We start from the raw sequence: 24918 nt of genomic DNA, 5'->3' as shown, positions 1-24918 counted from the left end.
TCCAGATCACTGTCAAAATGCCCTGTGAATCCATGCATAAGTCCATTAAGTATACACAGGTAACAGCAATTGCCTGTTTTTCTATGACCAAAATCTAAGGAATAATTTCCTAGCTCAGAAGTGAGCTTTATGTGAACATAGCCCAAAATGGAGCATGTTAATAAACTGCTGCTATAATCCAGTTGAAAGTAGTTTTTGAGGGTTTCAAAATTATTTTTGTATTATAAGAAATTCATTACTAGGTAAATGATAACATGGTAAACATAAAGAACTGGCTCTGACTGTTTGTGTTGAGAGTTACCAAGCTTTAGTCGTAAGAGCTTGACAGTGTCCCTTTAACACTACGTAGATTAAATATTTAAAACATATATTGTAAGTTTAAGTATTGCAACATCTTGGGCATTAGAACTGTGTTGATTTATTTGTGAAATCTAAATGCATGTTAACGCAGTTTTCAGTAGACTGAGGGATTGACAAAAAAATCAGATGGGAAATTTTGCTCTGTAATCTGTCAAGGCTTTTGTGATGTTAAACAACAGTTTACACATAAAAAAAGTTTATCATGGATAATAATAATAATAATAATAAAAAATGTTACAATCCTATGCAGTCCAGTCATAATTTCTAGGTACTTTTTAAGAGAAGCACTTTTTCATTCTAAATGGAGTGTAAAATCTTTAGAAATTGCTAGCAGTGTTTTTTATGCTTCTGAGCAAGAGACTGCATTGGAAATATTTACATATCATAGATGGATGCTGCAAAGCTTGTATAAAACCATGAGTGGGTACTTCTTAAAAACCCACCACCACATTTTAAAAAAAATCAGAATTAGGTTTTCAATGAAATTCAGACACAGAAAATGTGGATGTGATGAAAGTATATATTTGGGGGTTAGTTTCAGTTTGTGGTGACATAGATTATTATTTCCACACAAGACAGTAGCTAATGACAGCTGTTCACTGTACTTGAAACAAAAATGGTCACATTCAGCACATAACTGGAGCTTGAAATAATGCCTAGCATACCTGCTGCCTAGTTTCTGACAAAAGATAAGACTCCCTATTAACTGATAAACTGTGGAAGTTTCTTGGAAATTAGTCCATGAATAACAAAAGCAAGCTGCTGTCATGAAAACCATCAGAAAAGAAAGCAAGCCTGTATAAAGCCAAGAATAAATGAAGAAGGTGAAATGCCCGTTTGTTTAAAGATGAAGATACAGTTCCTTGCAGACAACTGATAACTGGACTTCAGGGATATGTGGTTGTTCAGTTAATATGATGCATTTGTTTTCCTCCCAGGAGTTCCAGGGTCAATGTGCAGTCATCAAGTCCATCACTTTGCATATTAGCACAAATACGATCTCAATTTCAAAATGACTTTACCTTGTTAAATTTTGAGTTTTATGGGGTGATGAGGACAGAATTTGAAGGCAAATATAGGTAGAAATAAGACAATTTTATGAGGGAAATGAATGAATTGTAAGTAATTAGGAGGGATATAAGGGAATTAAAATAATTTTAAAATATTACAATGTTTGGTTTATCCAACAACTAAAAAAATTAGCTTGGGAGCAGCCAGCTAGGAGGCTCCACTTCTAGGATTAGGTTATTGGGGTCCCCCACCCAGCCTTGTTCCCCTGTCCTTTTTGGTGATGCAGAATTGTTTTTTATCATACAACCTAACAATCAGGACTACCCAGCTGATCAGGCATCATCATTTCAAAGTGCTGTACAGCTGTGTATCAGTGATTCCCCATCGCACATCTAGGAACAAGATAACTTCTACTGGAAGTAAGACACCTCAGATCTGAGTTTATAAAATGTGGCAACTCACAACTTCCACTCTGGGTCTAATGAAGGGTGTGCAAAGCCTTTCTCCATCATCTGGGGTCAGTAGTAAGTTCAGATGCACATCAAGAGTCGGCAGCACTGTGTCACCACAGCACAGGACAGCAAGATTTCGGTGCCCCAGTTACAAGCATTTCGCCTCCTGTTCTGCCCCAATGTTTGAAGCGGGAATACTAGGAAACCAAGGTGTCCGCTGAATCCATCAGTACTCCTTCTGCAATAAATGGGTTTACCAATGAGTCAAAGGAATTTTGTTACATGTACTATGAAAATCATATTTGACATCAGATTTGATATGGTAAATTGTCCTAGCAACAGGAATTAATATTTTTCATTGGCGTTCAGCAGATAAGGGGACAGGTTTGGTTTGCAGATGAGAAATTCAATGCTTTATTGGACTTCTTGCAGACAAGAAAGAAAGAGAGGGCTGCAAAGGACCATCTTGAGGTCACCTAGCACCATCTTCATGCAGAGCAGAATGTTTGCTTAAAACTAGAGGTTCCCAGATCTGCCTGCCCCTGCTTCTAACTGTTTTCCATCACTTTTTCACTTTCTGGTCCCTCAGCTGCCTCATGTTTCTGGCCTGTCACCAGCTTTCTCCTTTGACTCACATCCTCTGCTGTTGCTTCCTCACATGTACTCAGCTTCCTGTCTGTGCCTCCCCTTGAGTTCCCCCACCTTTTTTCCCCCCTCTTCCTCACTCTGAGAAACCACCTCTCTTCCTTCACAGTATCTGAAATCCACCATCTCTGGAGCACTGGGTCTGGAGCATGAGGTAAGAAATCCAACAGACAAAGCAGCTTGTTGCTTTACATCAGAAGGTTCTGATACTTGATCTGATTTTGAACAGCTGAGATGAGGTTTATAATCTCCTGGACCCTCAAGTTCAGCTTGGGACAAGGGAATAGCAGAGTGGTTCCAAACACAAATAAAATTAGAAATACAAAAGGAAACATAATCACTCAAAGGGAAGATATGGCTGGCAGACAGCCCCACATAGAGCTTTCATGTAACAACAGATGAATTTGAAAATTAATTGAAAGCTGCAGATATAGCTAATAATAAAGCCTTCAAGTGTAGGCCACAAATAAACAATTATTTTCCTTATTAAGCTGCAAATACATAGGTGTGAGGAACATACTAGTGATATTATTTATAATGATATAAATATATATAAATATATCATGCTAGTGATATAATTTATCCACTCTACTCATAACAGGCAATTTTAGACAGGGTTTTGCCAACTTTGAAAATGTAAGGGTTTGCAAGTCACAGCTACCAGACCCAAAATCAAGTATTTATTTTTAGCTATTATAATTTGAGCCTGTCTTTTCAGTTTTGAATTCCTGGCATTTCCACTTCATGTGCAATACAAGCACTGCTTTACTGAATTTACAAACAATGGCATTTTGGTTTCTGGAGCAGAGCTTTTGCCATAGCATCCCATTAAGAACAGCACCAACTGCACTAGGAATCTGCCTGCTTGGAGATCTTCTGCCCTGAAGATCTTAGTTTAGTGCAAAGAATAACAACATCACTACAAGCACCAAGGACTGTGAATGGATAGACACTCTCCCTTCCTACACATCCAAATGAGACTGGCTGTGAAAAAACAAATTTAGAGGCAGAGCACAGAGGGGTGTATTTATTCCTGTGGATTTTGTAGCTCCTAATTGCCCTTGTTTGTTGAAGTCCACCCTCATTGGTCACCTAACCAGGTTAGGCATGGGAAGCGGTTCCAGCAGTCCTGGCTGTGTGCTCCCTTCTGGAAACACCGTGGTGGAACAGCAGAAGAGCAAGGAGTCCTACCTCTACCACTGGTAGGAAACATGCAAGAGAAAGTGCTTAGTCAGCCGTGCGTCTGTTCTCATTAAAATCTCGGCAAGCTCCTTGGCTTTGGAGGTAAGAAGGCAATTTTCTAGCTCATCTGCTAAGTTTAGAAATAGAGACCTGAACGTGGAGCTCCAGTTCCTGGAAGCATACCCAGAGGGCCATTCAGTATCAGGTATTTGAGTCTACCTGCCACAGAGTCCAGTCAATGAGCCAGCAACAGCAGCATGAGGGCAGCTCTATCACCACGGCAGCTCAGGCAAGGATCAAGGGCCTGTGGGCTGAGCTCCAGGACCAACAGGCAGAGGGGGTGCGGGTGGGGGTCCCAGGTGAAACAGGGCAATTTGGGGCTGCTGGTGCACTCAGGACCCCCTCCGCACTCCAGGTAAGAATTCTCACTGCTCACTTTTCTCTCTGGCCATATAAACGTTGTATGAAGCACAAAAACATTAATTTGCGGGTATATTAGCTTGTTTGTTTACGATACAGTGCCTCAATGGAGGAGGTAGCATGACTGCAGAGCTACTGCACGGAGCTCTGAGACCCGGATTCACTACCTATATTCAACTCCTGCTTCCAACTGGGGGAAAAAAAAAAACAACCAGATTTGAAAGCAAACATACAATTGCTCAGATGAATGCATCTAATTGCAGACATATCCAAACAGCAAGCAGTGAAATGAAAAACCTCTAATCAAAAATCTCATGACAGCACAGGTTGAGGGTCAAACCTGCCAGTAATTTATGCTTTTGATTACAAAGCTACCATCTGTTAACAGAGGTCAATTACAGTGGCTCTGCCTACTTGATCTGTGGACCAGAGGTAATATGGACAGACAGCCAAACAAGCCTCATCGCTGCTAGGCTTTGTTCAGGAAAAACATGCCTTGAGCATGCCTACTGATTCCAGCTCTTCAGATCCAACAGTGCGTACTTAGGGTCAACACGCTACTGGTTTATTACTGGAAAACTAGGTGACTGCAGATGTAAAACACCTTCAAGACATGCTGTCAGTCCTGAAGGGAGCAGGACTTTGGCATTTTTCACTGCCTGAGTCTTTTCCGTGACTTTAGCCAGCCTGCTTAGCACAGTATTAGGAAAAGTTTGAACATCTGTATGGTCCAGCTAGTAACACTGGACTATGCTGTTTCAGCACTAGCTATAAAACAGCCCTGTCTGCTTAGGGCATCCCAAACAGCAAGGCACATCTATTGTGTCACAGACCAGAGCACCAAGACAGCACTTGTTTCCGAGTCAGTGTTTTCTTATCAGAGAAACGAGTATTTCCCCCATCCACAGAATATGTAATCTTGGCTTATTCACTGGTTGGCAAAGCCTGAAAGTATCAATGGCAATGAGAACTGGAACCATATATTAAGGTCCTCAGTCTAACAGATTGCCTCCCCCCAAAGTTTTTAGGAAGGCAAAGCGTACACTATCAGAAAGGCTCGATAAAAATGTTTCCATATGCTCTGAATACTGTCTGTGTGTACATACACACTGCAAGAACATGCTGATGAATCACATCTCCCCTCACGTTCCTGAGCTGCTGCAGAGCTCCCAGACCCCATCCTGAAGGTGCGTGCCGACATCAACTTCAGCGGACTCGGGCTCCTTCCCCCAGACACCGCCAACAGCCAGGCGTCCCGACAGCTGCCGCCGCCCACGCCGTGCCCGCTCCCCGACGCCGGCAACTCCGCCTCAGACAGCTCCGTTCTCTCCCACTCAAGATGGCTCCGCCGGACCCAGCGGCGGACGGAAGGAGCGGGCAGGGCCGCGGGGAGCTGCTTCTGCCACAGCCGTAGCACGCCCCGGCTAGAGAGGGGCGGGCAGAGGCAGCACACCGGCTCCGAGCCGCCCCCGGGAGCCCGCCAGCTGTGCCCGGAGACGGACGGGACCGGAGCAGGGACCGGAGCAGGCACCGCCATAACGCGCCGCGCCGCCTTCTGGGTAACGGCATCCCGCGCCGAAAGCCCCACCCCTCCGCTTGAGTGGCATCCTCCCAGCCAATAAGACAGCGCTCAGCGCGAGGAGGCGGGAAGATCTCCGCCAGCGCCCAATCAGAAGAAGAGAGCGCGGGTTGGCGGGGCGCTGGCGTTGCGCTGCGTTTCCAAGGCGTCGGGAGCGCTGTGGGGCCGTGCGGTGCGGCGGTCGGTACGGTGCGGTGCGGTGCGGCGCGGCGCGGCGCGGCCCGGCCCGGCCCGGCTCGGCTCCGCCGCGGCCCGGCCCGGGGGCGGCAGCAGCGGCAGCAGCGGCAGCGTAAGCATGAGCTTGGCCTTGAGGTCGGTATGAGCCGGGCGGTTCCCCCCTCGCAACTTTAGGGCCCCGGAGTGCGGGCGGGCGGCGGCCGCGGCCCTCAGGGGCCCTCGGGGCCTCGCTGTCTCCTCAGGGGCCCGCCGGCCACGGTAACGTCCGGGAGAGATGTCGGGGTGAGGGGGCGGTGCAGCGGCGGCGCCTGGGCGCTGGTCTGCGCCGCGCCGCGCCGGTGAGGGTCAGCCGCCGGTGCTTGTGTCTGAGCCCTTCCGAGGGGGTCGTGGGCGGCCGGGGCGGGTCGGGCCCCACAGCCGGCTGTTCACCGGGGGAGGGTAGGGCACGTCACCTCTTGCTTTGAGAGGTCCGCTTCTGGATTGTCTGAAGTAATACACCTTCAAAAACCTTTTTAACAGGTGTTAAGTTCGGCGGGTTTTGTTGTGGTGTGGGTTAGGTTGTTTTTTTTTTTTTTAATTCAGATTCAGTAACTGTTGTATAAAGGGGCCTGGCTTATAAATTCTAGACCTGGCAAATCCTAGTCTTGGAGCATAATTAATATGCTGATATGGCATACGTGATCCTTAGTTTTCAGGTCGTGAGAACTTCATGCTGCATATAGTAAAGGTGGTTGTAGAAGTGGCAGTGAACTACTTGCATTTAAGTACTGTTCCGTCTTCTAAAAAAATACTTTTATGCTGAGCATTAAATAAACACTAGAGTATCTGAATCCTTCTTCTGGAAGAGAGTTCCACAGTAATCTGCTTTCAGGCTTCTAAATGCGTTTCATCATCGCAGCTCACAAAATATGGTCTGTCTGGATCCGAGCTACTCTCCCAGTCCTAATTATCTAGCCAGCTCAGGGTTATTGTAGTCCTTCCAAAAGCCATAGGAATACAAAGCCTGTGTGAAATCACTCTGTCTTGATTGGTCTGCTAAGGACTTCTCATTCTCTGAGGATATTGTGGTCTGAGGCAGGTCCAGCTTGTGCAGCTTGCACTTTTCTTGTCTATATTTGGAATTTTCACTGGAGTAGCTTCAGTGGTTGTTGAAAGCTAAATCCCAGCTCTGTGTTTAGGCTTTGGTTTTGATTAAAATTGGCAAATCCTTAAGAAAGGAGAATAAAAAGCAGGTCATTACAGGAGATTTGGAAAATAAATGTCCTTGAAAAGCAGTTTTCTGTTCACTCATCAGTATTTTTCATGCATTTTATAGTAGGTGGCACAGCACGTATTTTGTCTCTGGTGCAAGTAAACAAATGAGTATAAAAGGCCTTTTCCAGAGAGCATAACCTAAATTATACAATAATTTAGGTTAGAAAGGACTTCTGGAGGTCATTTGGTTCAGCTTTCAGCTCAGAGCAGGTCCCACCCAAAACTGAATAAGGTTGCTGAGCACCTTTTCCATTTGGGTTCCAAAAATTTCTGACTATGGAGACTCCTCAGTCTCCAAGCGCAACCATTCCAGCCCATAAACACTTGCACTGGGAAAATGTTTCCCCTTAGATGCAGCTGCAGTTTCTCCTCTTGCATTTTGTAGTTGTCTCTTGTCCTTTCACTGTGCTCCTCTGAGGGGAACCTGTCTCTGTCTTCTGTGTCATAACCCTCTAGATAGTGAAGGACAGCACTTGGATCCCCTCCACAAATCCAGCTCCCTCAGCTTCTCATGCACTATGTGCTGCAGGCACCTGGAACAGTAGTCTGCCTTAGACCTTATCCATTTTCTTTACATCTCTCTTGTACTGGGGTATCCACAACTGGACGTGGTACATCTGGTGAGATGTGGTCATGAGGCATGATCACAGAATGGAGGGGATTTACCACTGCAATTAGCTATGCTCAGCACAGCATGCTGCTGAGCTTCATGCATGCCCAGTTCTTCCAGGAGTGTACCTGAGTACTTTAACAGCCTTAGTTGATATCACCTGTTATGTCAAATGCACTGGGTGTTTTTTGTTTTGGTTTTTTTTTAAGAGTCCTTGCTCTGAAATGGAGATCTTCCAAGCAATTACTCTGGATACAGCACTCAGTCTCATTGATGTGAATAAAGCACAGTTACAGCAAAGTTTACATTTTACTAGCTTGGTCCAAAGTATCTTTTATCAGTACCCTCCTTATCAGTTTTTTCAACTGTTGTTCCCAATATATGAATCATGTATTTTCTGTCATTTGAAAATTTAATCTTATTTCTAGACTAGCCGAAGAAAAGAGGGCTGTCTTTGAGCAAGATTTGCTGATGTGGGGGGCTTCTCTCCTTTGTGCATACCAAAAATGGAGCAGAAAGTCTTTAGAACAGTGTGTGCATGTGCGTGGTTTAAAGGATTTAAAAAAAATCCACAAATGCCGTTTATCTAAGAACTGTTACTGGCAACAGAGCCGATTTGTGGCACCTAATACGCTCTTCGGTGGGTTGTCTGGGTTGTCTGGCCTAGTTAAGCCTCCAGCAGCCTGACTGTCTCAAAATTCTTTTTGCTAAGGTACAGTTTAGAAATAAAGTGTTTGCAGGAGTTGTATGATTTCAACTGCTAATCTAGTTTGTAACCTCAAGTATTCTTTCTGACTGGTAGTTTTTCTGCCCTCTTTTTTGTTGTTGTTTTTATTTATTAACCAAAATGCCTGTGCTGATTTTATTTTGGGTGGGGGAGTGGAGGTATCATTCAGCTTTCACAAAGAAATTGTCTATTTCTGGTGTTATTTTAAGCTGGGAGGACAAGCTGGGAAAAGATTGAATAGGGAAGGTAGTGATCTGTGAAACTATGTTGAGTTTCCTATTGGTGGAAAATGTTATCTTCCCAGTAGAAATCAATTACACTTAATTTCTTTCTTCTTGTATAGGAACGAGTTTTCGGTAGACAAAACTAAAAAGAAGAAAAGAAGAGAACTGACTGAGGAACAGAAGCAGGAAATTAAAGATGCCTTTGAGTTGTTTGATACAGACAAAGATAGAGCAATAAATTATCATGAATTAAAGGTAATTTTTTTTTAAGTTAAACAATTTGATGTCGGATAGTATATATATGTTTCTTAGTGAGTTTCTAAGATGTTGGCTGTATCTTTAAAAAAATACTCCATGTTCAGGATCTCTTGATGGGTGAAAGGAGTGAGGATATTCGCAGGGGGTGGGAGGGGAAGGAAATAGCGGATTAGTGTAAGAATAAGCTTTTCTTCCCACACTATATACTTGACACAGTAACAATTGCTGTAGCATCCTGCATAATACTGGTCTGAATGCTCCCCAGGGTTTAGCTTGGACAGATGGCTAAGTGGGAAAAGCCCTTGAAAAACTGTTTCATTCTTTTTAAAGGCACTACATAATCTAAAGCTTGGTGTTATGAACATCCACAGGTTTCAGGTGCTTAGGTAAAAGATATAAATCAAATTTGTAGAATTTTCATGCTGAAAATCTGTTAAATCTGTATTTTAATCTTCATATATGGTTGCACTTCCATTTTATTCCAAAAGGTGGCAATGAGAGCCTTGGGTTTTGATGTGAAAAAAGCTGATGTACTGAAAATACTTAAAGATTATGATCGAGAAGCGACAGGCAAGATCACCTTTGAAGATTTTAATGAAGTTGGTATGTATTTGATTGTGTACCTTTAGAGAAATTTAGCCCATAGTAGTGACTATAATTTGGAAGTCCTACTTTGTGTACTTTTTCAGTTATCTAGTACTATTAAGAAATAGAAGTGGGAGATTTCATTTAGTATTTTCTTAATAAAAGTTAATAGTGGAGGAAAATAAATCTTTGTATTCTGGGTGCTCAGTTTGATATGTAGAGGTAAATGATAGCCACAGTATAAAAGGAAATAGAGTATACACAGTCCTATTCTTTTTTCAAACTTACACGAAGGAATAAGTGCTAATTTAAAATGTAGATATTCTTGTGTTGTTCATGGATTTTGTAAGATTCTCCTTCCTGCTGTGGAAAAAGTATTTGGCATTGAATTTCATGGGAAGGAGTGTATACACAGACAAACTGTAAACTGAATACAGACTTCATATATAACGAAGATAAGAGAAATTGAAGCAGATGTTAAATATTGTGCTTCAAAGATTTTCAACTGTTGATAAAAACAGTGAAATTTCATTAGGTTGTTTCTTTTGTCAGAATACACATCTGAAAATTGTGTATTGCACAGTTTGACATACTTTGACTATATAGTGACCTGCAGAACTTTTAAAGATTGGAGTTTGTTTCTTTGAAGATTTTTCTGATTGTTACACATGAGATTATACTTTTTCATACAATTTGTGTTTACAAAAAAAATAAGCTGTGTGGGATTTCTCCAGGTATGGCTTTATATCTCTATGTCATGATTCCAGTCCATGTGTTAAAGGTATTAGATCTCTGTAAATTTTCGGAAAAAAAGCCCCAGTCTAGTACATGTGTATTTGCTCTTGGCTACAAATAGCAATCTACTGAATGTGGCAAAACAGTTATTGACTGAAACATGGCAAATTCTAACGATTTAACAGGTTAGGATTGGACAAAAACTGTTGTTGAAAACGGATAATATTTTTGTAGTTGTATTCCAGGTTAGAGCAAATATAAGTCAAATATAACCAATAATAAAGCCTATGAGGAAATATCATAGAATCATAGAATCATCTAGGTTGGAAAAGACCTTTAAGATCATCCAGTCCAACCATTAACCTACACTACCAAGCCCACTCTAGACTAATCAAGGGTAGACCAGACTAAACCATATCCCGAAGTGCCACATCTACCCGTTTTTTAAACGCCTCCACGGATGGTGACTCCACCACCTCTCTGGGCAGCCTGTTCCAATGCCTGACCACCCTTTCCGTAAAGAAATTTTTCCTAATTTCCAGTCTAAACCTCCCCTGGTGCAACTTGAGCCCATTTCCTCTTGTCCTATCGCTAGCTACTTGGGAGAAGAGACCAACACCCACCTCACTACAACCTCCTTTCAGGTAGTTGTAGAGAGCGATAAGGTCTCCCCTCAGCCTCCTCTTTTCCAGGCTAAACAACCCCAGTTCCCTCAGCCGCTCCTCATAAGACTTGTTCTCCAGACCCTTCACCAGCTTCGTTGCCCGCCTCTGAACACGCTCCAGCACCTCAATGTCTTTCTTGTAGTGAGGGGCCCAAAACTGGACACAGTATTCCAGGTGCGGCCTCACCAGCGCCGAGTACAGGGGGACAATCTCATCAGTCCTGATTTAATTTTAAAAAAGAGTATTGATTTAATAGTAATAACAACATTATAATTACATCATTATGCTATAATAGTATATAATTGAATATACTGTAATTACTGTGTAATGCCCTTTTAATTCCCGATGTTCAGTCCTGTCATTGTTCATCATTTCCTGGTTCTGTCCTGGCTATCAATACAGGCAGTCAATAAGTGCTGTGAGAAGCTAGGAAAATTCTTGCAGAAAGCACAGGATATACTTGGAAGGCAACTGAACCTGTCCCAAAACTTAAATCGAATTTGAGTGCTGCTATGTTGCAGTGTGACCTTGACACAGAATTAAATGATACGACTTCTAGGAGAAAGATTAGGGAGTTAGAGAAAATAGGTTATATAAGCCTTAACTGTGAAGAGCTGCTGAATATAGCTAAGCAATTCTTGAGCCCTCAATTCCTCATAATTTAAAGTTATTTATGTTTTTAAATGTATTAATAGCCCATCTGAAATGTATAAAGATGCAATTACATTTTGTCTTGTTCTGTACAACCATGTTACCTATGGTATTTAGAGACCTAGTGTTTTATTGTTCTTCAGATAACATTGCAGTTGTCTTTTTGCCACAAAAGGTAGAATTTTTCAAATGATGTGATAGTGTCATGCAGCGTAGTTGTTTTAAATCAAAATATTTAAATTTAGTATAAAACTGAGGGATTTATGTAGACATACAGACTTCATTGCTGTAGTGAGCTTATATGAGGTTGAATCTGACTTTTTTCCTGTGAAGTTCGCTAAGCCAGAGCAGGCATTCCATCTGCAGACAGTAGCAGATGTTAAGTGGTTCTCTAGACACAAACGGGGTTGACATGCTTTTAGTGGCTTGATGAAAGCCATAAATAGCAAGCCCTGTAATACAAGACTAGCAGGTATGAAGATGTGAAGATACTTACAATTGCTTCCAGAAATGTCTGAAATAATTACAAGAAAAATATTTTATGTGGCAAGTTTGTCTTTTCTGTTACAGAAACTGACAAATGGTTATCATAAAAAGAATAATAAAGACTGATGAATCCTTTCAGAATTAACGTCTTGCAGTTCATAGCAGTGTCCTTTTCATAACCCCTGGGCTTAGGATTTTTTGGTTTTTTGTTAGTATGGTTTTGTATCTAAAAGAGAGGTTCCATGTGAATGTTTTTAATTACTTAGTGTTTCAGTGTTCTCTCCAAGTCAAAATTCTATCCTGATCAAAACATATAAAATAAAAAAATTCACATGTCTTCATCTGTCGGAGCTGATGTTTTTTCTGAAAGGTAAGTTTGGAACAGGGGAGGCATGTGTATACTTTTAATTCCTATTGAAAAGTGTGTTGAAAGCATGATTCTGTCTAAATTGCCGTGTAGCTTTCCACTGCAACAGGTATGTCCCAAAGAGAAACTCAGCTTGGGAAAAGAGAGGTCAGATAACAGCCAAACAAATATGCATGTACAATTGAAATATATAAAAATGAAAGAATGAGTGAAATCGGAAGTGTATGTTCTTCATATTGCCCCAGTCTGCTAAGGTCATTCTGAGTTTACCCTTCAGAATTTTTTAGTCTAACTTCAGTATCCTTCTTACAGTGACAGACTGGATATTGGACAGAGACCCACAAGAAGAAATACTCAAGGCATTCAAATTGTTTGATGATGACGATTCTGGTAAAATAAGTCTGAGAAACCTGCGCCGGGTTGCTAGAGAATTGGGTGAAAATATGTCTGATGAAGAACTACGGGCTATGATTGAAGAGTTTGATAAAGATGGAGATGGAGAAAGTACGTGTTTAGCAAATGAAACACCATATAGTCTGTTTTTAATTTTCTCCCCTCTTTAAATGTGGCTTTGTTGTGAAAATGTCCTCTTTGGTTTCCTTCTAAATAACTTTCAGCTCAAACTCAATTTAGCTTACAAATAATGGAAGTTGTTGTTTTTGACAGCTACTAGTCCTGGAAACACATCTTGGAGTCTAAAAGTCAAGTTGATTTCTCAAGTTGATTCACCACTAACTCATATTCAGTCACCACTAACTCGTATTCAGCCATAGTCTATTAAAAGATTAGTGAAAGTGTGGTTGAAGGTTGAAGTAATTGAACTGGTACATGGGAGATTCCATGTACCTACATTACATTTTTATTTCCTTATAAATCAGGAAAAGGATTAAACTGCTAAGAGAAACTCTTTTGATTGCCTAGTCAGTATTTCTTAAGTGGTGATGTGTCAATGTTGTAATTTCAGTGTGTTAGTCAGGTATGGAGTATTAAGCTAATAAGTCATGCTGGATGTACTCTTACCCTAATATGTCTATGCAGGATCAGCTTGGATGGGCCTTTAACATACTGCTGACCATAAGAGTGCTGAAGAAGATAGTGTGAAAAATGGCTCTGGGCAGTTGACAAGGTCCATACAGAGTGGGCTGCAAAAGGGATTTATTAGCTAGTTAAAGAACAAATTAACAAATCCAGTGTGATACTATGCTTATTAGGTAAGCATACTTAAGCAAACTTAGGGTTTTTTCAGTAACTTGGAAACACCCTTATGTTTACACCAGGAACCTAAATATCTGAATTTCAGGGACCACTCACTTGAGACTGTGTACATAAACACTGCATTTTTAACAGTCATCGAAACCTACTTCTGAGTTTTTCTTTCAGGATGGTGACTCATGTCTGAGACTTCATTAGCAGTTCATCGACTTTTCCAGTTATAATAGTATTTCTACTTGTGAGCTACTGCATCCGTTGGACTCAAAACTCACTACTAGTGGAAAAAAAATTATTGTTGTCAGCCTTGTGACAGATACTCCTTCCCTCTACGCTGTTTGAGATAGATGTTTTTCTGTGCTTGGGACTACAATTCCTGAAGTACTGAAACCCCTTTTCTTTAAGGAGGACTAGCAGGACATTTTAAGCATGGTCAGTGGTGTGGAAATGCGAACCTTTTGTTCCGTTGTTGTGGTGTAAGTACGGAGACTGGAGACAAAGATAGTGAAAGGTCAGTGATTCAACTGCCAGCAGAGTGTTAATGTTCACGCTGTTACTGCTAAAGTAAGTGTTGAGAAAAGTGTGTGATTTCTTTCCTTTTGGAACTATTGTTTTCTGATCTTTCTATGGTCTGAGGCCATGGTTCCTTAATAAATCCATACTGCATAATTCTGATGTTCCTCCACGCTCCCAGCTGTGTCTTCCTACCCATTTACTGCACTGGCAGTATCTGATCCCACCAGTGAGGTGTTTAAGGGAGCGAAGCCAGGAGAAAGGTATTCATTTAGGGTTCTAAGTGTTACTTTTCTTGCAGCTTAATCCCTGAACTGTCTCACTGCTTGCTCAGATTTTCTTGGAGCTGCATTGTGAGAAAATAGATTTTGTTTTCTCTCAGTGTTTCCTATAGGATATTTGAAGCAGGTCAGTATAGTGAAAGCTGCAAATCTTGTCTTCAGGTACTTACCTGTGTGCAGTAACACACAGGATTGCAGCCGTTATTTCTGGTAGAGAATAGGATACCTATCTACTTCCTTTTCAGTAGCTGTATAGAAAACAAGGAATGATGCTTGGTTTCTCACTCCATTAGACTGATTCCTAGTCTAGGTAGAATCATAGAATGCTTTGGGTTGGAAGGGACCTTTAGAGATCATCTAGCCCAACCCCCCTGCAGTGAGCAGGGACAGCTTTAACCACATCAGGTTGCTCACATCCCCATCCAACCTGACCTTGAATGTTGCCAGGGATGGGGCCTCTACCACCTCTCTGGGCAACCTGTGCCAGTGCTTCACCACCCTCAGTGTAAAAAATTTCTTTTTAATGTCTAGTCTAAATCTATTCTTCTTTAGTTTAAATCCGTTATTCCTTGTCCTGTCACAACAGGCCTTATTAAAAAGATTGCCCCCATCTTTCCTATAGGCCCCCTTTAAGTATTGGAAGGTCACAATAAGGTCTCCTCGCAGCCTTCTCTTCTCCAGGCTGAACAACCCCAACTCTCTCAGCCTGGCCTCATAGGAGAGGTGCTCCAGCCCTCGGATCATTTTTGTGGCCCTCTTCTGGACCTGCTCCAGCAGGTCCATGCCCTTCTTGTGCTGAGGGCCCCAGAACTGGATGCAGTACTCCAGGTGAGGTCTCACCAGAGCAGAGTAGAGGGGCAGAATCACCTCCCTTGACCTGCTGGCCACGCTGCTGGGGATGTAGCCCAGGATTTGGTTGGCTTTCTGGGCTGCTAGCGCACACTGCTGGCTCATGTCCAGCTTTTCATCCACCAGTACCCCCAAGTCCTTCTCGGCAGGGCTGCTCTCAATCTCTTCATCCCCCAACCTGTACTGATACTGGGGGTTGCCCCGTCCCAGGTGCAGGACCTTGCACTTGGCCTTGTTGAACCTCATGAGGTTCATACAGGCTCAACTCTCCAGCTTGTCCAGGTCCCTCTGGATGACATCTCGTCCTCCTGGTGTGTGAACGGCACCACTCAGCTTGGTGTCATCTACAAACTTGCTGAGGGTGCACTCGATCCCACTGTCTGTCATTGATGAAGATGTTAAATAGCACTGGTCCCACTACAGACCCCTGAGGGACTCCACTTGTCACCAGTCTCCATGTGGACATCAAGCCATTGACCATGACCCTCTGGATGCAACCATCCAGACAATTCCTTACCCATCAAACAGTCCACCCATCAAATCCATATCTCTCCAATTTAGAGAGAAGGATGTTGTGGGGGACTGTGTCGAACGCTTTACAGAAATCCAAGTAGGTGACATCCATTGGTTTTCCCTTGTCCACCGATGCAGTCACTCCTTCATAGAAAGACGCTAGGTTGGTCAGGCAGGACTTGCCCTTGCTGAATCCATGCTGGCTGTCTCAAATCACCTCCCTGTCCTCCATGTGCTTGAGCATACCTTCTAGGAGGATCTGCTCCATGATCTTCCCAGGCACAGAGGTGAGGCTGACAGGTCGATAGTTCCCAGGGTCCTCCTTTCTTCCCTTTTTAAAAATGGGCACCACATTCCCCTTCTTCCAGTCCCCAGGGACTTCACCTGACTGCCATGACTTTTCAAATATCATGGAGAGTGGTTTGGCAACTACATCAGCCAATTCCCCTCAGGACTCTGGGATGCATCTCATCAGGTCCCACAGACTTGTGTACATTGAGGTTTTTCAGGTGGTCTCGAACGTGATCTTCCCTTACAGTGGGAGGGGCTTTACTCCCCTGGTCACCATTTTGCGGTCCATCGACTCCGGAGGGGTGAGGAGAGAGGTTGCCGTTGAAGAAAGAGGCAAAGAAGTTGTTGAATACCTCAGCCTTCTCCTCATCCGTTGATACAAGTCTGCCTTTCTTGTTCATCAAGGGGGGTACGCTTCCTTTAACGTTCCTTTTCTGGTTGACATACCTGTAGAAGCCCTTCTCGTTATTCTTTACATCCCTTGCCAAATTCAGCTCCAGCTGTGCCTTGGCCTTCCTGACCCCATCCCTACACAACTGGGCAGCTTCCCTGTGTTCCCCCCAGGACACCTGTCCCTGCTTCCACTGCCTGTGCAGTTCCCTCTTGCCCTTTAGTTTGACCAGCAGGTCTCGCCTCAGCCCTGCTGGTCTCTTCCCTTCCTTGCCTGATTTCTTACACTTGGGGACTGAGAGGTCTTGTGCTCTATGGAAGGTGTCCTTAAAGATCTGCCAGCTCTGTTCCGTTCCCCTGTCCCTGAGGACTGTTTCCCATTGGGTCCTTCTGAGTAACTCCCTGAAGAGCTGGAATTTTGCTGTTCTAAAATTTATGGTCCTGACTGTACTCCTCGCTTTTCCCATGTCTCTCAGGAGCGTGAACTCCCCCAGTGCATGATCACTGCAGCCCAAGCTGCCTCCAGTCTTGACATCACCGATGAGCTTGCTTGCATTGGTGACCATCAGGTCCAGTATCGCGTCCCCTCGGGTAGGTGTGTCTGTTACCTGGCTTAGGAAGTTGTCATCTATGCATTCCAGGAATCTCCTGGATTGCCTACAGCTCGCTGTGTTGCTTTTCCAGCAAATGTCAGGGTAGTTGAAGTCCCCCAGCAGGACAAGAGTCTTCAAGCGCAAAGCCTCCTGGAGCTGGAGAAAGAGGGCTTCATCAGCAGGCTCCCCTTGATCAGGTGGCCTGTAGTAGACACCAACCACAAGGTTCCCTTTGCTGCCTCTGTCTCTGACTCTTACCCATAAGCTTTCGACGAGCTTATGGCTGTTCTTCAGGGACAGCTCTTCACACTGTATTGATTTCTTTACGTAGAGGGCAACGCCTCCGCCACTCCTTCCTCATCTGTCCCTTCTGAACAGCCTGTAGCCATCAATAGCCACATTCCAGTTGTGGGATTCGTCCCACCAGGTTTTGGTGATGGCAGTCAGGTTGTAGCTGTCTAGTAGCACAGCAGCTTCCAGCTCCTCCTATTTGTTCCCCATGCTGTGTGCGTTCATGTAGAGGCATTTCACCTGGGCTGTTGGCCGTGTCACCTTCTTAGTGGAACATCCCTTATTTCTCTTGAGGTGTTTCACGAAGTTTTCCTTGTGAGCTCTAACTATCTCAGGAGCCCCCGGCTCATCTCTGCCAGACTTCAACTGTGCTGCAGCATCCCCGTCATGCCTCTGCGCAACAGGTTGAGGGATCACAGTAGCACCCCGTCCCTCTAACCATTGCATACCATCCCACAGCTTGTCACAGGCAAGCCTGGTACGTTCCCCCTCCCCCTTCACATCTAGTTTAAAGCCCTGTCAATGAGCCCCACAAGCTCCTGAGCAAAGACCCTCTTTCCCCTTTGAGAAAGGTGGCTCCCATTTGTTGCCAGCAAGCCTGGTGCCATGTAGGCCATCCCATTGTCAAAAAACCCAAAGTTGTGACGGTGGCACCAGCCATGGAGCCATGTGTAAAGAGATTGGATCCGCCTGTTCCTACCAATGTCACCTCCCACAACTGGAAGGAGGGAGGAAAAGATGACCTGTGCCCCCGATTCCCTCACTAAGCGTCCCAAGGCCCTGAAGTCTCTTTTAATCAGCCTTGGGCTACGCACTGCAATTTCGTCACCACCCACGTGGAAGAGCAGTAAGGGGTAGTAGTCTGAGGGCCGTACCAGGCTGGGAAGTCTCCTGGTGATATCTCTGACCCGGGCTCCTGGCAGGGAGCAGACTTCCCTATGAGGAGGGTCCACCCAGCATACTGGACCCTCTGTTCCCCTCAGGAGGGAGTCTCCTATGACTATGACCTGTCTTTTCTTCCTTGTCGAGGTGGTAGTAATATGGGGGGTAGGTCTTTGTGGTCTTAGCAACTCTTCGGGCGTAGATGGATCAACGCCCACATTGTCCACTGACTGGTCCTCCACATCTAGAGCCTCATACCTATTGTGCAGAGGCACCTGGGGGGTCACGGTGGGCAAGGAAAGGGTTCACTTGCCGCCCCGATTGTGGACTTGTTTCCACTCGCTGCTTCCCTCTGTGACCCTGCCTACATCTTGGTGGGGGGAGAATACTGGCTCCCTTTGGTCACAGGCGTTCTCTGGAGGCTGTCCCTGGTCAGGTTTCCGGGAGCTCAGAGCGTGATTCCACCTGCCTATCTCTTGCTCAGACTCCCTGATGGTCCGTAGCCTGTCTGCTTCCTCTCTTAGCTCTGCCACCAAGCCGAGCAGATAATCCACTTGGTCACAGCGCACACAGCTGTTTGCTCCACTGCCATCTGTTTCCAGTGCAAGCTGGTGGCACTCCCTGCAGCTGGAGACCTGGACAGCTGTCTGTTTCCCTGGGAGCTCAGTCTGAGTAGATACATCCTTTCTGGCTAGTGCAGAGGATACAGCCTTCCGCCGGGTGGACATCATGGTAGATAGTTTTCATTTTGAGCTTGTTTTGCTTTCAAAATGAGGAGTTGTAAGGTCATTGCATTGCCAGCTTTACTGTTTTTTTTTTGGTTTGGGGGGGAGGTTGATTCATGTTACTGAGGTTTTTTTTGTTTTGGTTTGGTTTTTTGGTTTGGTTTGGTTTTTTTTATGTGAAGGTGTAGCTAGCTGTGGAGGTGAGCAAGAGTATGTCATCTGCCAGCACATTTAGTCTGTGTTGCTCTCCTGGAGCTGCCAACTGAGATGTCACAATCACAGATCAAGGATGGGTTTTTGTCATATGGCTATTTGGGCACTGCAAATTGAATGTAGACCGTTAGCTCCTTTCAGGAAGGTTACTGATTCATAATTATTTTGGGTCAGTGCTACATTTTTTAATTCAGTTTGATCAGCTAAGAGTGGGTGGCTCAGTGTCCTCTTACTCACTCACTCATCCATTCATTCTCTTTGTTAGAGCAGTCAAGCACGAGATCGAATATGGAAGATTGACAGCATGTTTGTATATGGTGCTGTTTATCCTTAAGGTTCTGGTTTTAGTTCTTTAAAGAAAACTGACGCTGTTCCTAGCTTTTTAAGATTCATTCTGAAAAAGTAAATAATCCCGTGAATCATTGTTCCATTTAGCTTCAAACATCTGGGTCATGTACCCAAATCTTGCTGACATCCAATTCTCCTTCTTTTCCTGCCAAAAAAAAGTATCTGAAACTGTTAGTTCATAGCTTTTTTAATTGATACTTCAAATACAGGAATAATACCACTTGTAGCTTAACATCCTTCTTACATTTGTGAGATTGTTTTGCTCATAGTGAAATAAGGTCTGTTGTGTGATACTCATGCTACTTGAACCCTTGGATTTCTAGCAACACCACTGAGCTGTACTGGTACACTGTACATACGTTTCTGTAGACCAAAGTATTTTTGACATATTTCCATCTGCCTTAAAAACATAAATAGTCTTATTTTCGTATTCCTGGTTTTAGGAATGACTTCTGTTTTGGAGTATGACTCTTTTTAGAAACTCCATGCTGTCAGTTCATGCAGGTTTTGTCGTCCTGTGTGATGCATTTGTAGGAAACATGATCCAGTCTTAGGTCTCAGATTTTGGCACAGAATTAGGAAAAAAAAACCTCCACTGAAATAATATGCTCCTCTAATCCAGACTCTAATTCAATGTTTTCTTCATATTAGCTGTGATACTAGTATGTTCTTTTATGATCATTTGTGTCATGGAATTCAGGGAAATCTGACACTAGGAAAGACTGTGATTGATTCTGATTTCATTGTGCTTAACTTGTAAACAGATCCTAAGTCTGAGGAGGATTAACTGGGATTAACTGGGTTACTGGGAATTGTAACGATGCTGCTCTTTGCTGTTTCTTTGAATGTTATAAAATTTGTCATTATAATTCTGTATTTCCACTCTGCAGCATTGTTTAACAAAGCCGTTTTAAACCAGAGAATATTTTGGGGAGGATGTTTGTATTTGTGCTGTTATTGTACTGTTACTGTGATAAGCTCTGGAAATGCTTTTTAAAGTCATACAGACAACATGTTGCTTATGTGTAGTAGAACATGATGTAGCTATGTGATGGATTGATATTTCAGAGTATAGGGGCCTAAGCCAGACTAAATCTACTTGTTTCATATTTTTTGAGGTGTCACAACAGGGCAGATTTAGGTTTACATTTTTATTCTTTAACGTAGTTGAATTTGTTTAATTTTCTTCTAGCTGTAAATGTAGCCCTTACTTTGCAGTACTTTGTTGAGGAATAGCTTGGGCACATTGGCTGGGACAGATAATTGTCAGGGAGAATTTTTCATATGTGTCTGGTCTTTTCCATACCGCTGACTTATTCTAATCATTCTCCACTACAGTAATTAGTTGCAGAGTGAACATGTTCATTGGTTAACTCTTTTACAGTGGCTCAGTTTTAACATATGAGTAAGGTCAATAGCTCAGGTATAAGTGTAGCAAAATAATTAATGACTGCTAATTAATTTATTATTATGACTTAATTTCTTCAAGTACATTTGTGTAAAATTTCTGTTAATTATAACTGAAGAGTGAAGAAGGTTCAGATGGGGAAAAGCTTGTCAAAAGTCCATTTTAATTCTAACTAATTTATGGAATCATTAGTAAATGATCTTAAAATTCATTTTGTATTTGGCAAGCGTTACAGGTTTGAGAGGGAGAGGAATAGCATGGTTTGGGGTAGGAGGGGGGTTTTGGACATAAATGTCTGAATCATGTTTTTTAAGAAAAAAACTGAATTTCATCATAACTGGAGCTGCAATATTGTTGCTTGAAAAGCACTTAATAGAATTTACCTACCATTTTTAACATTTTTATAAATCTTAATCATAATAATAATAAAGTATTATGGTTTTGCATAGCCATCTTCTTACATACTTTTCTCAGTGTTTTTTCTATCTTGTTTTACTTTCAGAATATTTTTACTTTGATAATTAGAAATAATAGCTTGTTATATGTGAGCTTGTTTCTGGCTTAAGTATTCCACATAATTAAGCTTGCATTCTGACTTTCCCTTTTACATGGAAAAAAAAAGTGCAAAATCTCTGTTGTTCTAGAAGCAAAAAATCCAAACTCGTAAACCTGGATTAGTAATGGATCAGACACAATGAATACTAATTGGGAAACTTTTAAGTAAAAATATAGTGCAGCTATGCATTATTTTCTTCTCTGGTTTATGGATGTTTGCTGTTTGTCTAACGATTTTCTTTTTTTCTGCAGTCAATCAAGAAGAGTTCATTGCTATTATGACTGGAGATATTTAGCATTAGAAGAAAAGAAATGAACTCAGCACAAAAGGGAGGAATCACTGGCAGCTTCCATTACAATGTTTTGTACTTCCCTTCATTTCTGTAGCTGGAGTGATGCAGAAAATTACTTTCCTCACAGGACCAAAATAAAGATAGGTTATATGCACTGATAGTTCAGTACTTTGTATCATTTAAATATTGTCACTAGAATAATTAATACATCATTTTAGATCAAGTAAGTAATGCTGCATTTCAGAATGTTCAAGGAGTCATTTGTAAAATAGCTTTGTATAAGATTTCTAAATTGTATCATATTATAAGAACCTTTTGAGGTTGACTTTGTGTTAGCATTAGCTGTGGACTTAGTTTTGATACATAAGGTTTGACAAGCTTCCATATTAATAAAATGTTCTTTACTATTGCTACTTGAAAGTCTTATTTTTGTAGTTTAATCTGAACTGGACTATAATGTAAAATCCTTCAGGGAATTTTTTTTTTATTATTTATAGGATTGTACTTCTGCTGTTCTAGATGAATGGTAACATTAAATGAGCAAGCATTTGCATCCTCATAAGATTCAATTTATTAACTCTGTATTACCCCTGTGTGATAGCAAAGGGCAGGCAACTATGCATGATGATAAACTGTATCAAAAATGTGCTTAAATCATCCTGATATCAGCCAGCAGCTCTCTCTTTGGTATCTACAGCTCTGATAGCTGTGGAGACAACTGTTTATGATGAGTAGATGCTCTTTTGCAGTATCTAGTTAGAAGAAAAGCATTGCAGGGAATGAACTTTTAAAGTAGTTGAAGAGACTGGATGTGTTTATATTTGCCATGTGGCTTCCAGAAGAGTTCTTGTGGGTTCATCTTCGAGATTTCCTGTTTATTAGTTGTAGTTTCTTCTTTTTAAATTTCATTCTCCTTATATATCAAAAGATGTAACTAAATCTTGGTTAATCCTGTGTTCATCTTTATTGTCAGAAAAGCAACTGCTTTTTGACTGTCAGTAATCCTGGGGTTATGAACAGGTTTGCCCTGCACAGATAGTCAGGGCTTGGAATTTATTGAAGATGGAAGTTAAGGTCATCAAAGTTAATAGATTTTTCCTATTATTTTTCAAGTGTGTATTGTAACATTGTTATCTGTGAACTATTGTGTTGCTCTCTATTAAGCCATCAATACCAGTCCATTCATACAGAAGGTTAGAGCAATTCAAAATGACTAGCAGTGGCTCCAGGTAACTGATCAAGTAGTATGAACGGACACCTCATATAGAGCCCCGGTGGGATATGTGCCCATCGGCTGGGATTTCCCTACTGGATCACTGTGATTCAGAGACGTCCTTCAGACAGCCTTGGCTATGAAAGGATGTTCTTCCTTTTGGGGTATTTTAATTTTGATTTTTTTCAAAATTAATTATGAAAATATAACGGGGAAAAATGGTAGGGATAAAGTTAATATGAAATTTGTGGGACTGAAGGAGTAATTGGTATTTGCCAGGAATTTGCAGTCTCTGTAATGTTCAGTTAACATCTCAGTCTCAAAGTTTGAGTAAAACGTCCTCTGTGCTACATCAGAGGTGGATTTTATAAGCAGGTTCTTGCTCAAGAAGTAAACAGCATGAAATACTTGCAGGATGAAGATTGGTGTTTATGGGGAAAAATTCTTCTCTGTATAGTATGGACATGCTTTATTTCTTTTGTATTAATTTCAGTGGGAAAAATAAGAGTTGAGGGATTCTAGCATGTAAGAGGGAATCTTGCTTGGGAATAAATACAGCAAACTGTTACAAGTCAAGTAAAATGCTTTAGAATCCAATAGCAAAAAAGCCCACATGAAATGTAAAACTTATTTTAAAAAGACCTACCATCAAAAAAAAAAACCAAACCCACAAAAAACAACCCAACTTTTAACCAGTATTTTGCAATCTTAGCAGATTTGTTTGGGAGGTGGATATTTAGGGGAAAAAGTCTGTGTTTGGGACTGAGCCTATGAACTGCTCTTAACAAGTATTTTCTAGGAACAGTTCAGGTATTGTCCACGTCAGTAGTTTCTGGCTTTGCTTTTAATTTCTTATGTAAACTATTTCAGGGACATTTTTATTTTCTGCAGACAGTGAAAGTGATAGAGAACTTAAAAGGCCCCTTAGCAGTCATCAAAAAACTTTTTCCCTGAGAATTGTATCCTTACTCCCTGTGTGCCAGTTTTCTAATACTTTGCTGTGGCTGTTGAACGACTGGCTTTTATGGGGTTGTTACCATTCTGTTCCTCTGTAGATGGATGGTAATTATTTCTTGATAGGTGTCATTTTCTGTTTGTAGCTCTTCCAGCAAGATGCACTTTGCCTCTTCTGGATTGAGGCCTTATTTCTAGCTTTTGCAATGTACTTGAAAAACCTTACTTTATTCTTGCAGATGTGGCAGCAGTTGTTATGGGCTAGATAACAATAATGCAACGCTCCATAAGCACAGGCCAGTGAACTGGAGAGGTCTTGTAAGTTGCTCAGGGTGTGGGAGTGGCACAGAAGAAAAGAAAGTGAAACAATCAGCATAGTATTTAGTGACATTGCCTCAATGTTTGGCTTTGCTTTTTCTCTGCATTTCATTGTTGGGGAGATTTTTGCATTCCAAAACCATGCTTGTTTTGTGCTGCTGAATAGTGAGCTTCTTGCTGTTTTTTGTAGTGGGGGTGTTGCAATTTCTGATGGCTTTTCTTGATACCGACTGACAGTAATTGTGATAGATTAGAGTCCACAGCTTGGTAAGATCTAAGCTCTGAACTTGCAACTGTCTGCTTGGCCCCAGCGTTGACACATACAGAATAACTCTGTATGTTTTGTGGGGCTCACGCCTATCCTGGTGCTTTTTGGTAGTTCGCTTGGGGTGTCATAGGATACAGATTCCCAGTTTTTGTCTTTTCATTCTTTGATATCAGAGGAAGAAGAGAACCATTTGGTGGCACATTTAAATCTTGTCTGTTGTAGAATAGTACCAAGGTTCAGCAATCATCACTACATATCAAAAAGCTGTGCTGTAAATGTGTGCCTTATTTCTAGACTTGCAAAGGTGGGTTAGTGTTAAAATAGCAGGGTCTGATCTGGAGTACCTGTGACAAATTTTTCTCTGTTGTCTCTGCTGTGGATGGCGGTGATGTCTGGTAGGAGTCCAAAAATGGCAGCTAAGGG

At 42.2% G+C, this 24918-nt stretch overlaps 1 protein-coding gene across 1 annotated transcript; it reads left to right on the top strand.

Annotated features, from left to right (window-relative positions):
• Positions 1-5930: 5930 nt before the first annotated feature.
• CETN3 (centrin 3) lies at positions 5931-24479 on the top strand. Its single transcript, XM_075726348.1, has 5 exons — positions 5931-5961; positions 8761-8896; positions 9388-9502; positions 12701-12892; positions 21702-24479. Exons 1-5 carry the CDS (start codon positions 5945-5947, stop codon positions 21743-21745), a joined length of 504 nt encoding a protein of 167 aa, XP_075582463.1. The 5' UTR covers positions 5931-5944; the 3' UTR covers positions 21746-24479.
• The last annotated feature ends 439 nt before the right edge of the window (positions 24480-24918 follow it).

This window comes from Pelecanus crispus, chromosome Z, assembly GCF_030463565.1.
Source record: "Pelecanus crispus isolate bPelCri1 chromosome Z, bPelCri1.pri, whole genome shotgun sequence".
Taxonomy (NCBI): Eukaryota; Metazoa; Chordata; class Aves; order Pelecaniformes; family Pelecanidae; genus Pelecanus; species Pelecanus crispus.
This window is presented reverse-complemented; position numbering and strand designations above follow the sequence as displayed.